Below are 24909 nucleotides of genomic sequence, written 5' to 3' on the forward strand. Positions count from 1 at the left end.
AATTATAAAAGATTCCGCTTCACAGAAAAAATCAATAATATTGAAAAAAATAAATATTTAAAAGTTGTCTTTTTTATTATCATGTAACCAATCATAAGTTTAAAATATCAAGTCATGTGCCTACTGACATTGGAACAAAAAACAATCATCTGAAAGTTCAATCAATAAGCGCCTGACTTTCCTTGAGAACATTGCCGTTGATATATCTATTTCACCATCTGTCAAGCTTCATACGCATGTTGCATTCCGAGGACCCTCAATTTTAGCTGCATTTTCAGAAATGCACTTTAAAAATGTTTATAAATGCACTAACACATGTATAATGGACGTACTGAATTCCCAAGGGAGGCTCAAAATGACCATAGTTCTACGTCACATAAAATGTAGACCGGCCGTTGGGCCCGATGTCCGTCACCGGCATAATTTCGACCGTTTCCGCCTCAAAATGATGTTTTATACAGTTCGGTCACTTTTCGTTTGCCCACAGCCGTTTGTGCAACTTGTTAGCCCGCTCTTGGTTAGCTTTTGTAGAATTTTGGTTTACCTGTGATCAAGTGCAGAATTACGTGCTGACAGCTACTAAAACGTATTTTATGTGAGCGAAAATAATTTATATAATAATGAAAGAAAGAGTATTCGAGAACAATGTATTGGAATGTTTCGAGGGATTGAAGTAGTATCATGTGAGGTATAGATTGCTTGTGAAATCAAGGCTGAGACATTAAGGAAACATTTTAACATATTTTGCAAAGTCACACACTGGGAAAATGGTAAACGGGATGAATAGGTTTGTTTTAATATGAACACTAGATTATGATAATATCCGTTCCAGACGCAGAGTACATTGCTTGAGACCTGAGTTGTGCCCTCCTAGTCGACTGTCAATAAAATCGATTGTTCCTGAAAACAGTGTTTTTTTTTCAAAAAGCGAGTTCCCCATTAAATATTCTTACTTGAGATTCTCGGAGAGCGATAAAAGTAAATTTATGATCCTTGAAGCCATGATGCTGACGATACTCAACACGAATTTCCATGTTGCCATTTTTTGGATAAACCCATTGTTTGATGATTCCTTCGCAGGTACTCGATGCCTGTTCAAACACTGCATGGACATTATCAGCGATTTCACCGTCGTCCAACTTGTACTTGAGCACAAACTTCTTCTCAGATTTCAATCCCAGGAAGTGCTGGAAAATTTTAACTACCTTTTTGGCAAAATTGTATTCCACTAACCTTCTTCAAAAGCTTGAGATTAAAAATAGTGATAGATTGCATTGTAATCGTAACCTCTGGCAAATGGAGAAAATGTTCAAGTGGTGCAGAAACTATAAATCCCTCAATCAGCAGACTCTTGATTCGCTTCCAATGAGGCAACTTCGTGAGACCATCGCAATCCATTTCTTCCTCTTTGTCAGTGCTCAAGTGAATTGATTTTAGAGGTCCTGAATCCAAGGTCTCAGTTATTGCAATGGCAGGGGCAAACATTGGTTGACCAGAAAACGAGAAAACCAACTCATTGATTTTAAGGGAAGGCTTTTTCGATGAGAGAGTATTCTTGATTGCTTCAAGAGTCCTAGCTCCCGATTCGACGTCATTGTTAACCAATGAAAAGGACAACTCCGAGATAATTGTGTAAGGAAATAGTATGGTCTTCAAATGAGAAAAGAATAGTGCCAGATAGTCTTGATTCTTGAAAATCTCCTTACGTCCTTCAAACTCGAAGGTGCAACCGTTTCCAGTTTTCTTGTACATGAACTCTTGAGGGTTTTGCTTTCCATCTTTGAAGACCACGTAGTTAGCCGAAATAGAGGTTTCCAGCAAAGTAGTACGAATTATTACAATTTGAGTGAGTTTGAGAGTTTTCAAGGCCAATGAAGCAACAGAACAATTTCTGAAAGTTTTGAAATGAGGCGAAGGTATGCACAAGTTTTTTTCCGAACTTTCCAAAAACAAACTTACTCTTTACACATCCACATCTTGTTCACGTTTCGCCAAACAGTTCAGACAAGTTGTAAGGTTGAGTATGGTTCTGAAATTTTTTAATCAGTTTTCAATACATTGTGTATCATTGATAACGTTTCCAACACGAATAAAGTAAACGTATATTGTTGAAAACTATTGCCAGCTGATGTGAGCTTCGCTTTATTCAAAAATATGACCGCATTAAATTCGAAGCAAGTTACTTTTTTCTCAGCCTAAAACGGCATTTGCAGGTACACATATGTATTAGACGCAGGATGCGGGAGAAGTGCAACAGTTAGAGAAGTGAAACGCATTAAAAAGGATTAAAAATGTTTATTAATTTATTATCGTTATTAGAGAATAGACACATATGTACATATGATAAACAAGAATAATTAGACATTTCTACAATTCATAATTAAACTATCGACTGGCGGTTTGAAAACATAAACCGATTTTCATTATTACTAACTTCTATATAACCACAAAAAACATCCAAGAAAACTTCAAAACTGAGAAAAAATGTCAAAACCTATTGAAGGGTGAAAGACTTCGAAGGAACGTTATAATTTTATCAAAACGAATTTCACTTTATTATTCCTTTAAAATTACTGAGTTTACCAGAATCTTTACTATGTAGTATTGCCTGCCAGATTATTATTAGGTGCGATACTGACTACTAGGGAAGCAATATTCGAGAGTGAAAGACTAATAGAGAATACGATGTTTTTATAAATTCCATTTCAGAATAAAAAAAATATCCATCAATGCAAAATACAATTATTCAAGCATTTCAATCAACGCGTGTTCGGTAGAGCGCATCTGCACGGTAGAACAGAAATGTGGTTTCAAACTTTGAAGAAAGGTATCAAAAACTGGTCAACACAAACTACAGAACTACGGCTTATCAGTTGAAACTGAAGACAGTGCGGGTAGAGAGACCTTTTTATGTAGGAAATCAAATAAAATGAGGAAGAAACAATTCTCATCAAATATGAACCTTTTCTACTGGATTTCGATATCTCAGGCAAAATGGAATAGGACACTTGACCTTATCAACAAAATAAATATATGACAGAGTAACTCATATGGTCAGTAAAATGAAAAGAACTCAGTGATAAGTCTTTTCGAGAAAGAGGTGTGGCGATTAGAAGAGTTCAATTGGAGTACAATTGGTTCAGTTAAAACTAAAAAAGGAGCGTTGTGATTAATAAAATAACAGATCTAGCTTGGAGATGTCTTTTTTATTATTTATTCATCTCAATTCGCAACATTACACGATTTATACGCGTTTTCTGAAAAGTTGCAATTTCGTGTGCTGAAAATGTACTGAACACACTTTTTCTCCCCCCAAAAAAAACGAAATTTTTTTCCTTTCATCTTTATTTTTGGGGGAAAAAAATCCAGCGAAAAAAAAACACGATTTTAGCAAAAAAGTGCTTGGAGCAGCAATCTTTCCCAAAAATAAAAATAAGGTGCTCACTGAAATTTGAGAAAGGACAAAATTTTATATATCCATAAAAACTTTTCAAACAACCTATGAAAACATGCATTTTATTTTTTTTAGTACAGTTGCGTCGTCATAAATGTATTTAAATAAAATTTTCAACATTACTAAATAACTTAATAGAAACGGTTCATCACGTTTTTAAAAATTACATTATATATTATCTATGTTTTCTATGTTATTTATTGCACCGCCAACAAGACACAGAGGAGATGCAAACTACTCGGTAGACGCTCGGAAAGGAATTGAAATGCAAAAAAAAGTTTCGTTTCTCTGCCAAAAAATAATACCAATCGGTGCTTCGTATTGGATACTATGGGGGGGGGGGGGCGGAATTTTTTAAACTACTGATAAAAACACAATATTGATACAGTGTTACGCTTTTCTGGTCGATAGGCAATTTGGCAGTTGCATAATAATCTCTTTTTCATTAAATCTCCACAGTTTTCTTAATAATAAAGAATTTTTTTCTAAAGTCTGGAACCAATTATATAAAAAAATTCAAAAAATCTGTTAATTTAGAAATATTTGTTGATGTTAAATTTTGAAAACTGCGTGCTATAAAGAAGGATATCTCCAGAAAAAGAAAATGCAAAGTTTGTTATTTTGTTCTGAAATAAGCAAACAGTAGAGTAATTTTTTTTAATCCAAAAAATTAAAGATGATATTTAGTTTATAATTTTTATGCAGCCTTTAAATAAGGAACCTGCTAAATACTATAACCAAAAGAGCGCTCATAAAATTTTCAAATGCAGTGACAACTTTCAGAACACGAGAATTATTGTTTTGTTAATTACATTTGCATGTTCTGGAAGTATATATAGTTACAGAACTATTAAGCGATCAAACTCGAACAGCACACATGGAAGTGGTCGCATGAGAACGAAAAACTAATTTTGGTTAAAACTGAATTTAAATTTGCATTAATAAAGTTGGCAGCCGAACAACAAGTTTGCGAAAATGTAAAAATGCATGCTCAAAAATTATTGCCCATATCACGCTATCAGGAAAATATGTAGAAAAAATGAATGACAAGCCTGCAAACTGATACGCATGTTGTGGAATTCGGGACAATATCAGATAAAAAGCCTTTTTCTTATCGATGCTTTCAACCGTGAATCTTCCTAGTTTCTTTATCGAACTATTTAAAATAGAGGGTTCATAACAAGTGTAGTTAAAATTGAAAATGTGTTTGTGATCAATATTCCTTATATAGCTCAATGCGCAGCCCGTTTGTAATATCGTCAACTTATTGAAACTATTCGTTATTTTTTCCTCGTTCTTCAAAATTTTAGTAATTTTTTTCAGATGGTATTGTCTGCACAAGCGATATGAGCACTACAAATATGTAAGTTTAACGTGGCAGTCCAGTGTTCAGTTTGTCATGACAGTGATCTGACAATCTGACACAATCCAGCGTAAACTTCAAATCAAGCCCCCCCCCCCCCCCCTTCAACCCTTAAGCCCGGGCTTACAGAAGCTTGGTAGTACATACTGCAATTTCCGTCTGTCTTTGCTAAACGCCCAGAGAGTAAAATATTCTGTGACATACTCTTATCGATTTTCGCACTGCAGTATATTTCGTCACAAAAAATGCGTGATCAACACACTCATGATTACAGGTACTCCTCCATCGTGTCGTCGGCGTTGAGGGTCCTTCTCAATTCTCAAATTATTGGAGTAACCGTCAGAGTTCACGACTGTCGCATTTTGTTTGACTTTGTCGTTTTTCGAAACGGAGACCTAACTTTGTTGAAAATAGAATACGAGAAGGAAGCGTCTGGGTACAGATTTAAGATGAATGGAAGAGCAGAACGGATTTGTAGTGGTGACTTCATGCGCTCATCTTTAGAGCACTTCAGACAATTTCTCAGCTCTGTGCATGTGTGCTCGAGTTTGTCGATCACCACAGGATCAAGCAGTCTCAACACTTTGTATCTGCATCATATCACAGAAATTCTCAGAAAAAGGGAGATCTTGCTTAAGGTGAACGAGTTCGTGCTGACGGTCCCGTCAAAAAATGGGCATGTCGCCTCGATTTTGTCCTTGCTAGATCCCGACGCTCTCTCTGCTGTTAAGCTGAATACATCAGAAATGATGTCAGAGCAACTTCTAGATCAACTTTCTAAATTTCCTAACGCTTCTACGACCATTCAAGCCTCTGATCTCAGTGATCTTTTGTTTTTGAAAGAGGTTTGTTGTTTTTAAATGCATTTACCATTACCTGAATTTTTCTAGCACTGCGTTCGATTTTTATCCCCATTCGGAAAGTTCATACTCAAAGGATCGTTTGATAAAAGTGATGCCTTTGAATTATTCGGTGATCCCATGAATACTGGAAGTTCTGCCCATCAATGGTTCTTCGCAAGCCAAGTAGATGGATATGATGTTTGCATTGAGCAGATTGATTTGGAAGAAGGCTTGTCATTAACGTTTTCTCGGGTTCCTTCGACTGAGAAACTGAAAATGGTGAGTGATTTACATATATTATCGATTAAGAAAAAAAAAACTAACCTAGGTTCCATTTATCAAAGTAACATGGCACATAAAAATTAAGAATCAATATTTAACTAATACTTTCCAGACACTCTCATCTCCGAGACCTTCCATAAATCTGGTAACATTTGCTAAACACTACCCACCGATTATGACACCAATCGTTACTAACGCAACCTTCCCAACATTGTGAGTTTTAAAAGTGGAGTAGAGTCGAAATTTTTTTTTTTGCTTTAAATGACAGAAAATGGACCATAATAACCGAATATAACTATAAAAAAATTTAAAAAATTTTCTAAATTTTTTATGATTTTTTCAATTTTGAGAAAATCAAAGAAACGGCTGACAAAATTTGAATTACCGCGCAAATGAGTGACGTCATTTTTGATGTTTTCTGGCTAAATTCGTCAGTTTTTCTCGATTTTTTTTTCTATATTTAATTTGAAACATTGTTTGTCAATTATGAAACCACTTTTCCGTAAAAAAACTTGAAAACCCTAAGGAAATCGCCAGAAATGTCAAAATTGGCCTAAAATCTGCAGTTTAATATTTATTATTAATTTTTTTCAAAATAACTATTTTAAATAATTGACAAACAATGTTTCAAATCAAATATAGAAGAAAAAATCAAGAAAATCGACGAATTTAGCCAGAAAACGCAAAAATATCAAAAATGACGTCACTTACTTGCGCTGTAATTCAAATTTCGTCAGCCGTTTCTTTGATTTTCTCAAAATTGAAAAAAATCATAAAAAATTTAGAAATTTTTTTAAAATTTTTTTTCAGTTATATTCGGTTATTAGGGTCCATTTTCTGTCATTTAAAGCAAAAAAATTTCGACTCTACACCACCTTTAAACAAGTTTTATAGCCCACCTCAAATATTCCCATTGCAGATTGGCCCTCCGAGATGTATCCAGAGATCTTCGAACTTTCATCGATAGACATCATCTACATTATCATCCGATCAGAATGCACGTTTATTTTGACACCGATTCTGCGATTGTTCGTATTTCCGGCGATGGCGACGAAGTCACTGGGAACTGCTCCGAGATTTCATCAAGCTGGCTGGAAAAGTATGGCGAAAATATTCAATCGTTTTCTTGTGATTTTCACGGTTATTCTTCGCAAAAGATGCAAGAGCTGAAGAACTTCCTACACTCTTCCAAGAACAAGATTTCCATGGCCAGCTTGAAGCTGAAAGGGAATAGTGAGATAGATAGAGTTCATTGAGCTTTTGGATTGCCTCGATGAGAGAAAATTGAGAAAACTTACGATCTCTTCATCTGCTGATAACAACTGGAATCAGGTCCTTGTTCTTGACAAAATAACTGAGACAGGTCACTGGAAGCACGCTGTGGACTTGGTTTTAACAGGAGCCAATATTTTGGTTTCCATCCAACGTCTTCAACACTTTCTTAGAGTGAAGGCTTTCTTGGAGACTATTCCAGTTGAAGATGTGATCTTCTTGAAGAAGGTAGTTTTTTCTTGAAATTTTCGTGGGAGTTTTACATCGTATCATGCTTTTCCAGGCACTTCTTCCTTCTTCACTTCCCAGAAACTTCGAGCTCACTACTTCCGACAATTTCGATTTGCAAAGCCTTTCGATTGGATGTCCAGCATCACGTGAAGGCGGACATCACAAATGGGTTTTCCAAGACGAGAAGGTCCTCGAAGTTACAGTTCATGACTGGAAGGACGGAAAGACTCGCATCCAAATGCGTCATTTGAATGATAAATCTTTGGAATTTTGAGTTTTGAATTTATTTATGAATAACGTTTTTTTTCGAGGAACTGATTTTATTAGAACTTGAAAATAAATGGCATTTACTTTACTGCTATAATTTGTTTTTTTTGCATCCTGTCGATTTTTTTTCCATTTCAACAACCATTTTATCAGCACAGAACCCTTGGTTTTGTCCAATGAATCCAATTTTTAAGATTTACATGCGTTTGTTTTTAAAATCCGTACAATTGAGCTTACATATTTCTTATTTTTTCATATCATCCAGGAAAAAAATGATGATAACAAAACTGATATGAATTCAGATAGGTTACAATCGGAAATATGGGGAATGTTTATTGTTTACCTAATATTTAGAAATATGTTTATGTCTCTTTTTTTTTCGTACAATGCGTGCAGCTTCCTATTATTTTTTTTTCGTGTTTCTCTAACTTTCAAAAAAATTTTAAAGAATTCTCGATGTCAATTGATTCCAAATGTCGAAAATCAAGTCACTTTCCGAAATTTTTATGGAAAAATATATCTTGGAAAATCTGGAATTTAGGAAAATTATAATAAAACACTTTGGTCAAATGACCTGAAACAAAACGTGAACTGTCTCAAACCACTTTTTTTGATCCCAAAAATTTTCCGTAATATATTTATGTTGGAAATGGAAAAATGAGACAATTGGATCATTTTGATTCCGAGTAAATTCAATATCTCGTAAAATATCGAAAAATATCGAGGGAGCGCTATGAAGTTGCACGTCCCGTTTTTGAGACTTTTCGGCCTAATTTCCGTAGCTTTTGATATTTTCCCATGAACACTCCGGGGAGTGTGCTTTTTTGACATTTGGGATTGGCTGACAAGAATAATATCTCGAAAATTTTTTTGGAAACCAGTAAAACTCATAAAAAGTAGGAGGCGCTATAGAAGTTGCACGTACTGTAGGCTGCGAGCTGTGTTGATGATTGTAGTGACGATAAGCAAACTAATACAGACTATACTGTACATTCGTAGATACACATAACAGTTAGCAATATTGATAGAGTACCACACGTTGGGAAAGAATGTCGCGCCGTCTAATCACCACTATTTGTGTTGTCCCTCACCTCCTACAAAAAGAGAGACCAGTATTGTAAAAGGTCTCAAAACTGATATTCACTGTTTTTTTTCTTTTTGACTTGCACCACTTAAATTTTTTTCGCAAATTTTTTTCATATTTTCATCAAATATATTTGAATGTGAATTGTTTAAAGGTGTAATATTGATTGCCAAATGTCACATGGTCTGTAAAATGGTACCTATTGTCAAAACTGACATAACTTTAGAACCTGGTTAGCTACAAGATTTTTACACATATTTTCAGAAAGTGAAGTTTACTCGGCATCTTGCCACAGCTTTCCCTCGCACTTCTACAGTCTACCCTCGCACATCGTCGCACTTCTTCGTACTTTGTCGCGCTTTATAAGGGTTTACGCGTGTCGCTCTAATTTCCCGCGCGCTCTTCGCACATTCTCGCAGATTGTCGCAGATCTTCGCGCTTTGTCGTACTCTGCCATAATCTGATTTTCAAGCATAATTCGCGCTGTTGCTGCTTCTGTAATTCACGTATACTTGAGACTGTATTTTCTATATTATGTCGTAAAGAATGTAGTACTTATTTTGTGGACGCCTATCCAGATGCAATAATATTAGAGCTCGCAAAACTATTATAGGCTGTCATACTAATTTTGAGCAACTTTCTCTGATGACCACAATTAAGGTATCACACATTTTCATTAAATGCAATAATAGAAATCGCCTTAAAATGACAAATGTTAAAACTTAAAAGTGAAAACTATCCAAAAGAAATGCGCAAATCTAATAGAAGAGCCTTACAATAATACACTAATTTTACAGTACACCTACACTAACCCTACAGTACTACAACAGAAACTCAAACACATAGTCCTACTAACCGCCTACCAATATCCCATAAAAAGCCTGAAATTCATTTTACTTAAACTACAGTATCACTACAGTACCCCAACTACACCTCCACTAACATACAAGCCATTTCCACCTCAAAAAACAAAGCCTCGTTTTGCTTATAACTATATTAACCGTACGGTATTTCTACAATACTACTACAGTACTGAAGTAATCCTACCAAATACATTTTAAACTGCATAATAAGGGGGGGGGGGGTTCAAAAATCAAAGTTCAGAATTTAAAATAGATCATCTAATTGAAATTAATTTAATTTTTTTTTGAAAATGAAATGTAACATTCAATTTTTAAAAACTACCTTTACAAGTTAAAGTTAATTTTCCCAACGACTTCTCTTCTAAATTCAGATTTCTGAATGTTAATGATTTTCCAGAATGTGATGGTGTTTTTAGTTAATTCCTAAGTATTACCACCTCAGTTATTCACTTAAATATTCTGTCTATCAAATAAGAGTTAGCAAGGTGGAAACTTTCCTTTTTTCCTCTACTGATTATATTCCTTTCCTCTAACCTGGCACAATTTTTACTGATAAGAAATATACGACAGAGAGTTGGATATTTTTTCTGATACATCTACTTTGAAGATGTATAAGTGATTCTCAGAAAACACGATTTATGTTCCAAATTTAACAAACGGCGTATTTAACCATTTCCGCAGTTTTTTCGTTCAAAAAACTTATAAAAAACACTCCTAAATTATGTCAGTTATGAAATTTTACAAGTTATTCAAAATGGGTAGCCAGCAAACCGAATTAGGTATTTCCTAACTAAATTAGGATATGATTTAATTAATTGAAAAGTATTTTTATTTCAGTTATTTTATTTACCTGCTTATTTACCTGATTTGATGATGTTTCGAATTTGAACATCTTTGAATTCGAAGGATCAAGGTCTGAAACAAAAAAAAATTAGTTTAAAAATAATACAAAATTATTTGATACACCCATAAAATAGTTGTGAGGAAGACTATGCAAAGCGAATAGAATGGTATGGCGATGATGACTCCTTCTTATCAGTAGTACCTATGCATACGTCACAGCTCATTCAAACATAAAATTCGTACCTTTAAATGACGGAGTACGCTATGAAACTTATGGCTCGCTGTTAATGGAACAGAGCTCCACCGGAACTGAATAGAACTAGAAAAATAGCAATTAGGATACTAAAATCTACCAATGATTTTAAGAATTCAAATTTCAGCGTGGGACGTTATTAATAAATTTTGAATTACTACCTTTGCTAGAATATTTGCGAATAGCTAGAAAACTACTATTGTCAGAACAATACAATTCCTAGGATACTATACTACCTTTTCTGAAAATTTTAAAACCTTGTACATTTTTTCATCTGATTATGTAGTTTGTAGTTTAGTACTTCTGGTTAGATATTTTGAATAAAATGTTTAAGACTATTAAAAATTTTGGAAATTCTGTTTTTTTTTTTGAAAGAATAATAAAATGGAATTCGTTGAAAGTTTTGAAAATTACGTTTATTCAAAGTTTTACACTACAAGACAGGTTTCAGATAAAATTCGATTATTTTTAATTTAAAAATTAAAAACATTGCCTTGCACCCAATTAACTACACAACTCGCATAAACTATAAGCTTAATAAGTCAAGCTCAAATATAACAGTTCGTAGTCTATCACGTTGCTTCGAATTAAATAGTAAAAGCAAATTCCTCTGCTGGCAATAGTATTTCCACAATGTACGTTTACTTTATACTTGTTAAGAATGCTATCAATAAAATTAAAAGTATTGAAAACGAATTTAAAAAATTTCAGAAACAAACTCAACCCTACAACTGGTCTAAACTGATTGACGAAACAAAAAAAAAGATGTGGATGTGTAAAGAGTAAGTTATTTTCAAAATTAAAAAAAAAACCTGTACCTACCTTAAGTCTTTGAAAAAAAAACATTTCTGCTTGAATATTCACCTAATTCCGAAACATTTCTTTCAGAAATTGTTCAGTTACTTCATTGGCATTGAAAACTCTCCAACTTACTCAAGTCGTAGCAATTCGTACTACTTTGCAAGAAACTTCCATTTCGGCTAACTACGTGGTCTTCAAAGATGGAAAACAATACCCTCAAGAGTTCATGTACAAGAGAACTGAAAACGGGTGCAATTTTGAGTTTGATGGGAAAGAGGAGATTTTCAAGAATCAAGACTATCTGGCACTATTCTCTTCTCATTTAAAAACCATACTATTTCCTTACACAATTATCTCGCAGTAGTCCTTTACATTGGTTAACAATACCGTTGAATTGGGAGCTAGAGCTCTTGGAGCAATCAAGAATATTCTCACATCGAAAAAACCTTCGCTTAAAATCAATGAACTGATTTTCTCTTTCTCTGGTCAACCAATGCTTTCCCCTGCTATTGCAATAATTGAGTCTTTGGATTCAGGAGCTCTGAAATCAATTCACTTGAGCACCAATAAAGAGGAAGAAATGGATTTCGATATTCTCATGAAGTTGCCTCATTGGAAGAACATCGAGATTCTGCTGATAAAGGGATTTATAGTTTCTGCACCAATTGAGCACTTTATCCATTTACCAGAAGTTACAATCACAATGCAATCTATCACTATTCCAAATCTCAAGCTTTTGAAGAAGGTTAGTAGAATACAATTATCTTTTTTGCCAATAGAAAGATTATTTTTCAGCACTTCTTGGGATTGAAGTCTGAGAAGAAGTTTGTTCTCAAGTACAAGTTGGACGGCGGTGAGATCGCTAATAATGTCCATGCCGTGTTTGATCAGGCATCAAGCAGCTGCAAAGGAAGGGTCAAGCAATGGGTGTATCCAAAAAGTGGCAACATGCAATTTCGTGTTGAGTATCGTCAGCATCATGGCTTCAAGGATCATAAATTTACTTTCCTGGCTACCCGAGATTTGCAAGTAAGGATATTTAATGGGATACTCAGAAAAAAACTGTTTTCAGGAGCAACAACTGACCTTATTGCCAATCGACTGATAGGACACAAATCATGTCTCAAGCATTTTGTTAACTTATGTATATTATCATAACCTCGTGTTCTACTTTATACATCCCGCTCTCCGTTTTCCCAGTGTGTGCCTTTGCAAAATATGTTAACATGTTTCTTTAATGACTCAGCCCTGATTTCACATGCAAACTATACCTCACATAAAACTACTTCAATACTTATAAACAATTCAAGACATTGTTCTTTATATGCTAATTATTTAATCTCGAATATAAATACTTGTTCCCATTATAAATACTGTTCACACACAAAATTCTGAGCCGGAATCACAGTTAAAACGAATTTCTACATAAGCGGACCAATAGCGGCATCACTTTTCTCTATGTTTTTTGATCACCGCATCGTCATGCCGGCTTCAGAACTTACATTCCAACACATATGTGCTCTTACATCAGTATTCACAAATTTTCTATTAATGCTCCTAATTCTCACCAAGTCGCCGTCACAATTGGGAACCTATAAGTGGCTCATGTTGTACACATGTCTATTTGAGCTGGCTTATTCCTCGCTGGACATTTTCGTAGAGCCGGTGAGTTTTGAGTAGTGTGTCAAAAGTTAAAAAGTATGTAGAGTTTTTGCATTTTCAGACAATCCGATCATTTCAATCGGTTAGCTACGTTCTTCAACGTTTGAGAAGATCATTGTTTGGCCACGACGCTACATTCTTTTTTCTGAGTTAGTGAAGCTTACTTGTGATTAACCACTACGAAAACAAATTCAGTGGATTTTGCAGATTCTTCAAGCAAAACTACATAAGAGGTGCAAAACAAAGTCTTCTTTTTGTTGCCCCAGTCGTTACTGGGGTCGCTTGGGGACTTTTGAGCTGGCTAACTTTGAACGAAACTCCTTCGAAATCGGAGTTTTTAAAGTAAGATCGTAGATTCCTGAGTCTTGACGATAGAATTTTTTATTAAGTCATCAGACTCTAAATTGTCTGAAAACATCGAATTTCATAATGACACTTTTTGAAAACATTTTTTTTTACATTAAAATGTGACCTTGTCAAGCGGCTGGAAACTAACTTTTTAAAAATTGCCGTCTAATTTTGGGTATACCAGTCAATTATATGCATTTTCAACTCGATTTAGGTATGTGGTGTCAAAGTGCCCTGTTTCGGTTTGATCTACATAGATCTACACAAAATGCGGGAAAAGAGTCGCAGAGTTCTTAACTGATTGTGCTTGGTTAAGAAGGTGATGACGTCACATTTTTCTGGACAGAAAACTACCGCATTTTTTGTAGATCAAACCTCCTGGCATCACGTGTTTAGGTACATTTAAGGTTGATGGAGAACCAGATTTGCTGAAATTTGGCAACTTCTGGTGATCCATTGTCCTAAAATGTACCTAAATGAAGTTGAAAACGCATAATAATTAATTTTCATACCTAAAATTAGACGGTGATTTCGAAAAAGTTAGTTTCCAGCCGCTGTAGGAAATTTTAAAATGTCAATTTGGAGTCTAATAAAGCAATTTAAAAAAATTCGACTACACCACCTTCTAGGGCTCCCAGCTGACTATGAGTGAGGCGCAAAATGCGGACCTTTTTGGAGCGGCCGACACGTTCGAGGTTCCGCGCGGCTCTATACATTCGGATATATGTAGTGACCTCATGGGAGCCCTACCACCAGGACTGGGACCAAAAAAAAATTCTGGACCAAAAAACAAAAAAATGAAATTTTCGAAAAACCAAAAAAACCAAAAAACAAAAAAATGAAATTTTCGAAAAACCAAAAAAAAACAAAAAAAAATTTTTGATGCTCAAGTTGATTTTTAATGGGGTTATTCAAGTAATGTTGCAAAATGTATTAAAATATATTTATGACGTCACAACTGTGTTAAACTACATGTTTTAATGTATTTTAATACAGAATAGTCTCGAGTCGAGACTAGACACGGTAAACATTTTTTTTTTTTTGGATTTTTTATGGTTTTTGGTCCCAAAAACCAAAAAAAAAAAACCAAAAAATTCCCAGCCCTGCCTACCACCTTCAAAGAGCCTGTGTATTTCCGAGATTCAAAACTAGAGATTGTAAAATAAGATTAATATTTTGTATTACTACGTGTATTTTGTTCCAGAACACACTTCCAACAACTATACAACATGAAAATCGAGGAATGTGCTTATGTAGCTTTTCATTTTTGGCCTGTAGATGCTCACGGGGTGACTCATCCAGACGCTATTTCATTTCTTTGTGTAGCTGTGATGTTTCTAATACTGGTAAGTTCTAAGCACCATTCTCTCCTTCACTTCACCAATTTTCAGGGATCCTCGTTTGCCAGTGTGATCTACTTCGGGATCAAATGCTATCAATACATATCGATCCAACTTGGAAATGTATCCTCACAGTCACAGGCTACCAAGACTCTTCAAGTTCAACTTTTCTACTCTTTAATCTTTCAAACCGCAATTCCATGTATTTTCATGTACTTACCAACTAGCGCCATGTTCATTATTCCGATGCTTGATCTTGGCTACGATATTCGATTTCCGCTTCTTTCCATGACTATTGCAATCTACCCTGCAATCGATCCACTTCCAACAATTTTTATAATTAAGAGCTACAGAAGGGGATTGACAGATGTGTTTCGGTGCCGGAAGAGAAATCATGTTGCAGCTAGTAATTCTTAATCTCTGTTGGAATAAATATGATCTTGTATTGTGTAAAAGACGTTTTTGCTTTTTTTTTTTTGTTTTTAGAGTCTGCAGGCGCCTGTGGATCAAGGATCTTTCAAAAATTGAGAGCTGGAAAGAGTACCATAACTATTTCTTAAAAATGAATTAAAGAAGAGTATCAAAAAATTCGAAAAGGTAATTTTCGGTAAAATAAGTATAGAATTTAAAAAAATGAATTTTGGACATTGAATGAATTCAGAAAAAGAATTTTAGGAATTAATTAAGGTAGAGTATTAAAAAATTAGAAAATGTAACTTTCGGTAAAATGAGTATAGAATTTAAAAAAAAAATCTATACTCATTGTACCGAAAATCTCTTTTTTCTTCAAATTCCAATAACTTCACACGAGCAGCGTCGAGTTTCCTTCTCAAATTGGCTTTGATCTCTTCAACATGCTCAAAAGTAACAAGAATACGTCCAACTTGAATGTTTTCCATTTCTAAATTTGATTTCAAAATTACAATTTCAATTTAAAAATTCGCAAAAATAGACATGGTAATGGCAACCAATCGAAAAAACATAAAAAATGCTTTTTTTTTTGAGATTACAGAACATTTATTTTTTTATTGGATTAAAGGTGGAGTAGCGCCAGTGGGGAAATTTCTTCAAAACACGCCTATGGTACCACAATGACCAGATATCATAGAAAAAATTAAACAAAAATTTCTAGTATAATTTTTGAAAATTGAAAAAATCTCGAATTGCATCAAATTCCTATTTGAGTTACCGCCAATAGTTCGATGTTCGATGGAGCGCGCTTGCATTATTTTAACTTTTATTTATTAATTTTTCATATTTCTGATTGATTTTTCATGTTTTTTTGAGTAATTTTACTGGAAATTTAATGAAAAATTCAAGATAAATGTAAATTTTTTATTAAAAAGCGGGCGCTGATGCATAAAACTTTGAAATAGATTACTTCAGGCACTCAAAAAACATGAAAAATCAATCAGAAATATGAAAAATTGATAAATTAAAGTTAAAATAATGCAAGCGCGCTCCATCGAACATCGAACTATTGGCGGTAATTCAAATAGGAACTTTGCAAAAACTGAGATTTTTTCAATTTTCAAAAAATCATATAAAATTTAGAAAATTTTTTTAAATTTTTTTATCATCATATTCTGTCATTGTGGCCCCATAGGCGTGTTTTAAAGCAATTTTCCCACTGACGCTACTCCACCTTTAAAAAATTCGCAAAAATAGACATGGTAATAGCAACCAATCGGAAAAACATACTTTTTTTTGAGATTACAGAACATTTATTTTTTCATTCGGAGTTTGTTAAGCACGACAAATATGCCGAGTTTTCTGAGCTAGGCTCAACCCATTGATGACGTAGTCAACAGACGTATTTAAAAAATATTATTTTATTTATATATAGTAGTAATGTAGTAATGTAGTAATGATAATGCTTTTGGCAGAATTGAACTAGGTAGGAGGCTTCTATAGATAGTTAGTTCGGGTTTTTCATTGCCAGTTTGAGCGGTTCTCTTAGTTGTTTCCCCATTTTCCGAAAGACATTGATAATGTGGTTTTGGGGATTTTTCCGTACTTGCCCGAATCGAAATATTTCAAGAAACACATTTGAATAGCTTTTTAAAAGAACTTTTTAAAATCTGTGTAACATAAGAAATTGTTAGTTTATTCAGACCATCATTATGTTATTTTGACACTGAGCAAAACAAACACCTTCAGCTAGATTATAATTTTTCTTCCATGAGAAGTAGAGTTTTCAATAGGGTATCGGCCAAATTGGAAATGAATGCTTTTTTCTGATGCTGCTTTCTTCCCTTATAGCTTCATTTCAAATTAATTATGAGTTTATTTAAATTTTTTTGAACATTTTTCCAATTATAATTGACGAAGAATTTAAAAAATTAAAAGGATTAAAGGACGATCCGTTCTTCAAGTGCTATGCACTGCGGATCTGGGATTCAGGTACACTGCCTGGTGGTGATCCCATTTAAGCCACGTCCTAGCCGGGGACTGCGGTCGATAATCCAGTCGTGGATTGCTCCACTTCCCAATAGAGGCTGGGTGAACCTAGTGGGGTGAGGCCGGACTTGAACTCGTGACCTCCAGATTGCTAGCGGCCACCACTACCGACTGAGCTATCTGCCCCCTAATAGAATAGACGAAGAATATATCTTTTAATTGCAATATATTCATTTAAACTGATTTAATCTCAATCGTCACGAATGGTTGCGTTTTGGGGAACATATGAAACTGGGATACGAAACATCTGAACATGAATCTTCCCGTTTTCCGTGTTAATTCTCAATAGCAAAACGTGCTCTAATGTGCCTATTAACTTGAAGAACCACTTCCGAACTTTGACCGCATCCTCGGTAACAAGCAGAGGCCGTCCAATAAGCTCGTACAAGTTCTCCATATCGAAATTTTCGCAAATGAAGAATAGTTTTATGGAAGTGGAAAGGGATTTCTGGAAAAATAATAAATTGTTAAATTGTCAAAGATAAACGTCCCACCTGCTTCATAAAAAGCAAGTTGTCCACTGTGAAGTTTTGCAGGCAAACTTTTTGGCTCTTGAAATTTCCGAACAATTGATTAAAGTTCAAGGGATCCGTGTTAAGCACGCACTCAGCCACCACGAACTCCTCTGCAGTTCTCCAGTGACCCGTCTCCGCTATTCGGGCGATCTCTAGTGTTCCTTCATCCTCTTCAGTGATTTTTGCAAAATCTAGTCTCAGAAGCTTCAACTTTCCGGCGTCGAAACACTCGAGAAGCTCTAAAATTTCCGACTCAGTCCTTCCGGCTAAGATTAAACATTTCACTTGAAGCTTGGAGCTCCGAATCAGAACTCGCTTTAGTTTTTCTTGCGCTTCTTCATGTTCGCCCGCAACCCAATAGTGAAAACTTCTCAGGCAATTCTTCTGATCCTTCAACACAAACTGAAGATCTCGCATCAAGTAGTTCAACGGGGTGTCATCTGTCAAATGATGCTCCCGGTAGTTCCGTGTGGCCCCGTCCGGAGTTAACTCGATGATATCAAGCCGACATCCTATTGGTTGCTTGTAGTAGACAAACAGTGTATGCGCGTTTGACTGGCGGATTCGAAGCTTGAGATCGTCAGAATTCAAGCTCACGGCAATATCATTTGTTTGGAATTTTGACTTGCTCCGGCTCCGATCAACGAAGTAGCGGAGGTCTTTGCAAACTTTGCGGAGGACTTCGCTGAAAAAAAAACAATTTTGGAAATTATTCCCAGTAATTGTTAACGCACACTGAGACAAAAGCGCAATTGTCGACAATATTCTTCATGACCATCGGGAAGCAGGTGACGAGCCGCAGCATGTCAAATGGAGGGGCGTCTTCCTGTTTTTCCTGGAAAATTTTAAGTCAGTGTGCTTGCTTTTCTTTGTTTTGGAAGTCTAGCGGCCGACACTTTGGGAGTTTCACCAAAAAATTAGGCTAACTATTAGGCTATGACTTAGGCCTAGGCTTAGGCTTCGGAGACACGATCAGTCAGTCATTAAACAGCCATTCAGTAACTCACTCTTGTAAAAACATACGCAGGAATCCCTTCGGCTCCACAATGCTGATATCTGATCGCCAATCTATATTCTCTGTCATCCATAGGAAGATGCCAGTTTTTATGCCCAAACTCCTCACTTCCGTATTCCACGTTTGGTTCTCCGAAAATTTCTTGTGGTCGCCGTGCTTCCACATCATTTGAATCTTCATCTTCATAACCGTGAAAGTTGATAACCAGACAGAACTTAGTAGTTGAATACGTAAGATTCTCCTTCAACAAAGCCAATTGCTCAAAAGAAATCGTTGGCACCGTAACACTTGCAAGTGAAAAATTCTCGAAATTTTCCAATGCAGTTGAAAATACAAACGACGAAATGAGGAGCTCACTGGCACAGTGCCATTGATCCAGGCTCACAAGTAGGTCACAGTCCTCTGTTTCGATTACTGTACCGTGCAATGGCGTGTTGAGTGTTATTCTAACCAATGAGAAATGATCGAAGTATGACAATAGAGATGCTGCGATTTTGATGTATGGTTGCTCAAAGAAACTAATCTTGAAGTTCCGAACTTTGAGTTGCCGACGTCGTGAGCGGAGCATCTCAACAAGATCTTCAAGACACCTTTTATCAATATACTCAGAGTCATCGCATAGATGGACTGAAAATTCTAAAATGACGTTTTGGCCCTCAAGAATCGTTTTTAAATGGGAAACCGCCAGCGAAACGAAATCCCGATTCCGAACCATTTCCCTTTGATGATCACATTGCAGCCGACAACCGTTCGGGTGGTGTTGATACTCATGGATCCGTGAAGATCGTTGACCTTGGAGAGTACAGTAAAGACCGACTGTTATACTGGTGCTATATAAAGATAAGCGGACTTCAGCAAGTTTGAAGGCTTTCGTGGTGTTCAAAGTTGATGGTAGAATCAGTGAATGGGTAGTGTATGAGCTGAAAATTTGAAAATACCTGGTTGCATTTTGTTGAGCAGAAGGAAACTTATAGAAATGTGATACTTACAGTGGTAATTCAATGGGTTGGTTGGTAAATTCGTGACGTTGATGTTCCTGAAAATATCTGAAATTAGATATGCACTTTGGATCCAGAACAGAAATGCGCGCTGGTAGCGCTGGTAAAAATGTTTTTGAAATTCGATTATTTTGAAGAAATTGTTGCAATTTTGCCCAAATTTGTCGGTTGGCCGTACCAGCCGCGCATCCCTGATTCAGAAATCAGATATTCTATTTTGTGGTACTACTGCCGAGCTCTTGTAGTACTACTGCGGATGCATCTATAAACTCGTGGATTTCTCTCCTTGAACTTGTGATCTATTTCGTACCTAGTGCCAACTAACACTTAATGCTCATTCTTTTACAACCAACCTCAACCCTTTCCACCACACGCTCAAAACTGAATGATTGACCCATCGGGACACACGGGCGGTATTCAATAAGTAGATCAAATTTGGGACCAGGAATCCGAATACGCCATTCCATAAGATCATCTTGAATGCGATCAGGTGTTCCAAATTCTTCAAGTAGGTTCTTTGCATTAACATGCTCCTCTTTCGAACGATTGTCGTTGATAGTAAACTTGAACGGCGTTGGGGATCCAAGGAGGTGCTGAAATACATAATAGCTGTGAGACCTTAGATAAAATCTAGATAAGAGTACCTCTTTTAAATAAACCAGATCCTCGACTGAAAAATCTTGTAATGTCACTGCTACTTTTGAAAATTTGCTCAATAGTTTGATGGGGATGGATAACAAAAATGATTCTGCTTTGAGCTCCTTCGTTTTTGTGAAATTTATTTCTGACAACTCCAATTTTGTGTCTTCTATGGAAGTTTTCAATTCGACGACCTCCGGAGAAAGTAGTTCCAATATAGAGTAGACCTGGTCACTTGGGGATTGCATATTCAAGTTTAGCCTGAAGTTTCTGACATGAAGCATTTGCTTTCGCTGCTTAAGATTTTCCACTAATTTTGTTAAGCAGCATCCGAAAACTGTTTCATTCGAGTTATTGGGGTCATCGTCTGATCTTGACGGGGATATCTCTTCAGACTCTATTAGCAAAGTGTCAATACTCTCCACCGTCTCCAGCACCATATTCAAGTCCTCACAAGAAACTGTCACATAATCCTCGTCGATTACTATCTTGTGAACGTCAAACTCGAGCAGACACCCTTCACGGTGATTTTTGTACACGATGTTCTTCCGATAGCTAGTCAGTTCTGAGGAGTAGCTGAACATGATCCGGACCTGGTCCTCTGCAGTGTGAACTTCTAGGGAGTGGTTTTTGTAAGTTGCAAGGCACTTGATGAATGCCGAGAGTATTTGAGAACGACTGGGGGATGAGCTGGAAGAGAATGCAATTTGTTCCATTACAATATGTTTCCTATTGGTATGGCAAGAATCGCGAACAGAGTGTTCCAGTCCATGTTCGTTTTTTTTTGCGCATCGGCCTTGAAATTATTGCTTTCTTGGAAAAGCGGGCGGTCTGAGGAACGGGTGACGGTGTGGGTGCCATAAAAATAAAGAACATACGGTAATCAAAATCTTACTTGATCCATTCCATCTCAGCCGCCAATTTTCTTGAGAACACGAATGTGCCATACTCCCGAGGACGACAGAATTTGTGCTTGACCAGAAAACAATTATCTTGATTTGAAATTGCTATGCACCATGTTCGATCACATTGCTTTGCACTCTCATAGCTTTCGTGAGCTGGAGGACCGAATAGCTCTAGAAGTTTTTGAGCAACGTTGATATTGTCCTCTGAGGAACGGAGATATTGAAGCTTAATCTGCCGCGGGGTATTTGAAGTCAGGAAGTGCTGAAATTTTACATATTTGCCAGTTGTGCAATTATTACACACCTCTTTCAGAAATGAAAGATCCTCAAAAGAAATCGGTTCGGATATAATTGTGGCACACGAAAAGTGCTTGAAATTCTCCCAACTCTTACTTGACAACTTTAGGGTAGTGTTACACATTGCTACCGAAATTGCTCGTTTCCATTGCTCTAAGCCCGCAATATCTTCCAGTTCCATAGCAATTGTGTGAGGTGCTGTGTGGATCGCTATATTTTCAAGGGTTCCTGGTTGGAAGTACGAGAGCACTGAGGTGATGTAATCAGTGATCAGAGGGTGACGGTTGAAAGATATACAGCAGCCATCGGCTTTTAGAGAATTTGATGGGATAGTTTTGTTGAGGCGGTTCATAAACTCTGCATCGCAGGATTCTTCATTAAATCCAAATGAAAAAGATTCAAAAGTCGTCAAATTATCCAGTAGGTACTTCAAATGTGTCAGAAAAAGAGACATATGATCTAGATTCACAGTCAATGAAGTTCTTCTTTCAGAGACAACTGCCGAGCATCCAGTTTCTAGACTCTTGTACTCGAAGTTTTCCACTTTTTTTTCCGCGGTATTCTTGTCAGTATACGTAAAATAAATTAGAATTGAGTCATTCCGAATTACCAGTAAGGCATTAGTCTCCTGGCCATTTCTTTCTAGTAGATCAATCGTGTGTGAGTGATAATTGTGCACAGTTTGGCTGAAAAGGAACTTATGATTATGAAGTTATTTAGATGATGGCAGAAACGGCGTAAGATCTACCATTAAAGCATCCAAATTGTTCGAACCACAGTGCGGGCAGTAACTATTCTAATTCAATGTATTATTAATGTATTATGAACCATGTCCTCAGTTGCAAACGTCGTCATACAAAACTTCTACGACTTTAAAGGGAGGCGCATGGTCTCGACACGCGCGGCAATTTTATTAAAAATTTTTGATGTGTCCGCCTTTAATATTACTGTATTAATTTTGCTCGGAAATCTTCATCGATTTTTCTCATTTTCTTCCAATTTCCCGTTTTAATTGTTTCTTTCCCAACTTTCTGCATTTTATTTGTTTAATATCTAATTATTTTGCATAATAAATGTTTTTTGTACTGAATATGTGTTTTTTTAATTCAAAGGCATAATACAGTATTTTTAAAGGCACACACATCAAAAGTTTTAATTAAATCGCCGCGCATGTCGAGACCATCGCGCGTTAATGCGCCCCCTTTAATGTCGTAGAAGTGGAAAATATACGCACTGTAAGTTTTTCGCAGTTTTCAGAGGGCAAACATTATGAGATATAACTGAGGTACACGGAGACCTTTTTTGTTTTTTTTTCAATCAGCCAAAGTCGGGAACCAATATCAGCCGCCGACATTTCACGAGTTTCGTGTCCCCACATGTTTAACATGGCAGCGCACCACGCCATGAAGGTAAAACGCTAAGGGCGTGGCGCGGAACTCGTGAGATGTCGGCGGTTGATATTGGTTGGAGCCTCATTTTGGCGTCATTCCAGAAAACGCCCGAAATCTCACTCATAGATCTGCTTCACCGATGGTGGTTCTCGCGTAAAGATGATCGACGAATTTCCAGATCTCCGTAAAAACAACTGTATTGAAATATCATGCTCCGTATCCATCACTCTAAACTTGTAAATTTTGTCTTCTTCTTTGTACTCCACATTGACGGGCTTTCCAAAAATTGTGTCTAATCCCATCTCGTAAATGTCACTGATCATTGGTTGCTCATCGAATTTCCGATAGCTAATGAGGAATTCACGTGCGTTCGGAGATTCGAGGAAATGCTGTAATTTGTACTTTTTAGACAGAAGTTGATTAAGAACTAAAAATAAACTGACCTCTTTCAGGAAAACCATGTCATCAAAGTTTATCGAGTAGAAAATACACGAAACACTTGAAAAATGTGAGATCTCCTCTACAGGTTGACAGGAAAACTTGTGAGCGTGACTGAGGTACAACGAATCGATATCCACTACTCTGGCCGATTTCCAAATGTTTGTTTCAACAATTTTGTTGAAATCGTACTTCATGTCCTCATCACAATTTGCTTTCAACACTAGAACTTTTGCCTCCACGTGTTGTAGAATCGGCTCAATCGAGTTGTTTAAGGTGACCCCGTGGAAATGCACCGAGAACCTTTTCAGTTTCACATTTTGGTTTCGGGATTCCATCATTTCACTCAATTCTTTTAGAAACAACATTTCAGTGTGCTCGTCAGTCGTTTCCGATATCAGCCTTGCTCTCAGATCACAAATAAACTGTATTGATATATAAGAAACCGGGATTTTTGATGCAAATATCGAGTGTAAATGCCTCATGAAGACAAAAAAGTAGTCAAAGTTATCGATCAACTCTTTTTTGTTGTCAGAAACAATCCAACCATCCTCTTGATAGACTATCGTGACCCTGGAAGGGGTACTCCTGGTGTAGATAGTCAAACGGATTGTGCATATTGAAACTGTGATTCGGATTCCGATTCTCGTAGAGTTTTGCAGGCGTTTTAGGGTAGAGGTTAAAATTTTGGAGTGAGCGAGGGCGCGACTGAAAATTTTCTGGGTTTTTGGGGCTATCTATTAAGAAACTTTTAAAAAAATTCTCTGATTTTCTATTTGCGCTTGAAATCGCGATTTTCATTTGCGTCCCTATGAGTTGTTTTAGATGCGTGCCTAAATAAATTCTCATTGGAGCGCGTTTGCCTCTTTTAATTTTCTCCATATATTTTTTACTTTATTCACGTGGTGTTGGAGTGTCTCATTGCGATTTGATCTAGAAAAAATGCGGGAATTTTTCCCCAGGAAAATGTGACGTTCCCACATTTCAAGCCAATACTCACGTTTTCCGTTCAAACCGAAACAATAACTGGGACAGTCTTCGAAATAAATTGTCCATTTTGTTCAGCAGAGATACCTCGTGACAATCACACGTTTGTAATTTTTCCTTATCAAATTTTGCGAGAATTTCTTCGATAACAAACTGCTATATAGCAATTAAAAGTGCACCAATGTACATTAATGGTTTTTTTTTAATTACATGCTGTATAGCACTATTGAATTCTAGAAAATTCAGTTTATATCGCTTGTTTAAGTATATATAAAAGCCGACAAACTTGCCGAAAATTTTCTGAAATTGGATAAATATTGAAAATGGAGAAGGAATTATGCATACACATGTATAACTTT

The 24909-nt window shown here is 36.2% G+C and overlaps 4 protein-coding genes and 1 pseudogene across 6 annotated transcripts; 3 read left to right on the forward strand and 2 right to left on the reverse strand.

The window, feature by feature from the left end:
- Positions 1-593: 593 nt before the first annotated feature.
- R10E8.1 (DUF38 domain-containing protein) lies at positions 594-10671 on the reverse strand. 2 transcript variants are annotated; one of them, NR_132534.1, is made up of 8 exons: positions 10521-10671; positions 7240-7654; positions 6841-7161; positions 5694-5929; positions 1960-2029; positions 1234-1891; positions 954-1187; positions 871-900 (listed from the first exon to the last, which is right to left on the reverse strand). NR_132534.1 is itself a non-coding variant. In NM_001383486.3 (6 exons), exons 3-6 carry the CDS (start codon positions 1974-1976, stop codon positions 871-873), a joined length of 939 nt encoding a protein of 312 aa, NP_001370030.1. In that variant the 5' UTR covers positions 1977-2029; positions 10521-10573; positions 10625-10652; the 3' UTR covers positions 594-870. The 2 variants fall into 2 exon arrangements, 1 of the variants encoding a protein (NP_001370030.1); NM_001383486.3 differs by lacking the exons at positions 5694-5929; positions 6841-7161; positions 7240-7654 and having other exon boundaries at positions 594-900; positions 10521-10573; positions 10625-10652.
- Positions 5063-7718, forward strand: R10E8.4 (annotated as a pseudogene). Its single transcript has 5 exons — positions 5063-5662; positions 5708-5938; positions 6054-6154; positions 6861-7441; positions 7497-7718. Coding segments are annotated over exons 1-5 (1735 nt in total).
- Positions 10672-12048: 1377 nt separating the features above from the next.
- On the forward strand, positions 12049-12922 carry R10E8.2 (DUF38 domain-containing protein; the record flags this gene model as incomplete). Its single annotated transcript, NM_001356785.2, has 3 exons — positions 12049-12300; positions 12351-12584; positions 12628-12922. The coding sequence occupies 3 exons, from the start codon at positions 12049-12051 to the stop codon at positions 12658-12660; spliced, it is 519 nt and encodes a 172-aa protein (NP_001343587.1). The 3' UTR covers positions 12661-12922.
- A 115-nt stretch (positions 12923-13037) lies between these two features.
- On the forward strand, positions 13038-15322 carry R10E8.5 (Seven TM Receptor; the record flags this gene model as incomplete). The annotated part of the gene is made up of 5 exons (NM_075170.1): positions 13038-13220; positions 13279-13370; positions 13413-13559; positions 14770-14911; positions 14957-15322. 5 exons carry the CDS (start codon positions 13038-13040, stop codon positions 15320-15322), a joined length of 930 nt encoding a protein of 309 aa, NP_507571.1.
- Positions 15323-17514: 2192 nt separating this feature from the next.
- On the reverse strand, positions 17515-24646 carry R10E8.6 (DUF38 domain-containing protein). Its single transcript, NM_075171.5, has 12 exons — positions 24564-24646; positions 23569-24271; positions 23246-23514; positions 21742-22420; positions 21428-21699; positions 20538-21222; positions 20247-20486; positions 19885-19931; positions 18888-19815; positions 18615-18715; positions 17860-18565; positions 17515-17813 (listed from the first exon to the last, which is right to left on the reverse strand). The coding sequence occupies exons 1-12, from the start codon at positions 24617-24619 to the stop codon at positions 17556-17558; spliced, it is 4944 nt and encodes a 1647-aa protein (NP_507572.2). The 5' UTR covers positions 24620-24646; the 3' UTR covers positions 17515-17555.
- Between the last annotated feature and the right edge of the window lie 263 nt (positions 24647-24909).

Source organism: Caenorhabditis elegans, chromosome V (assembly GCF_000002985.6).
Source record: "Caenorhabditis elegans chromosome V".
NCBI lineage: Eukaryota > Metazoa > Nematoda > Chromadorea > Rhabditida > Rhabditidae > Caenorhabditis > Caenorhabditis elegans.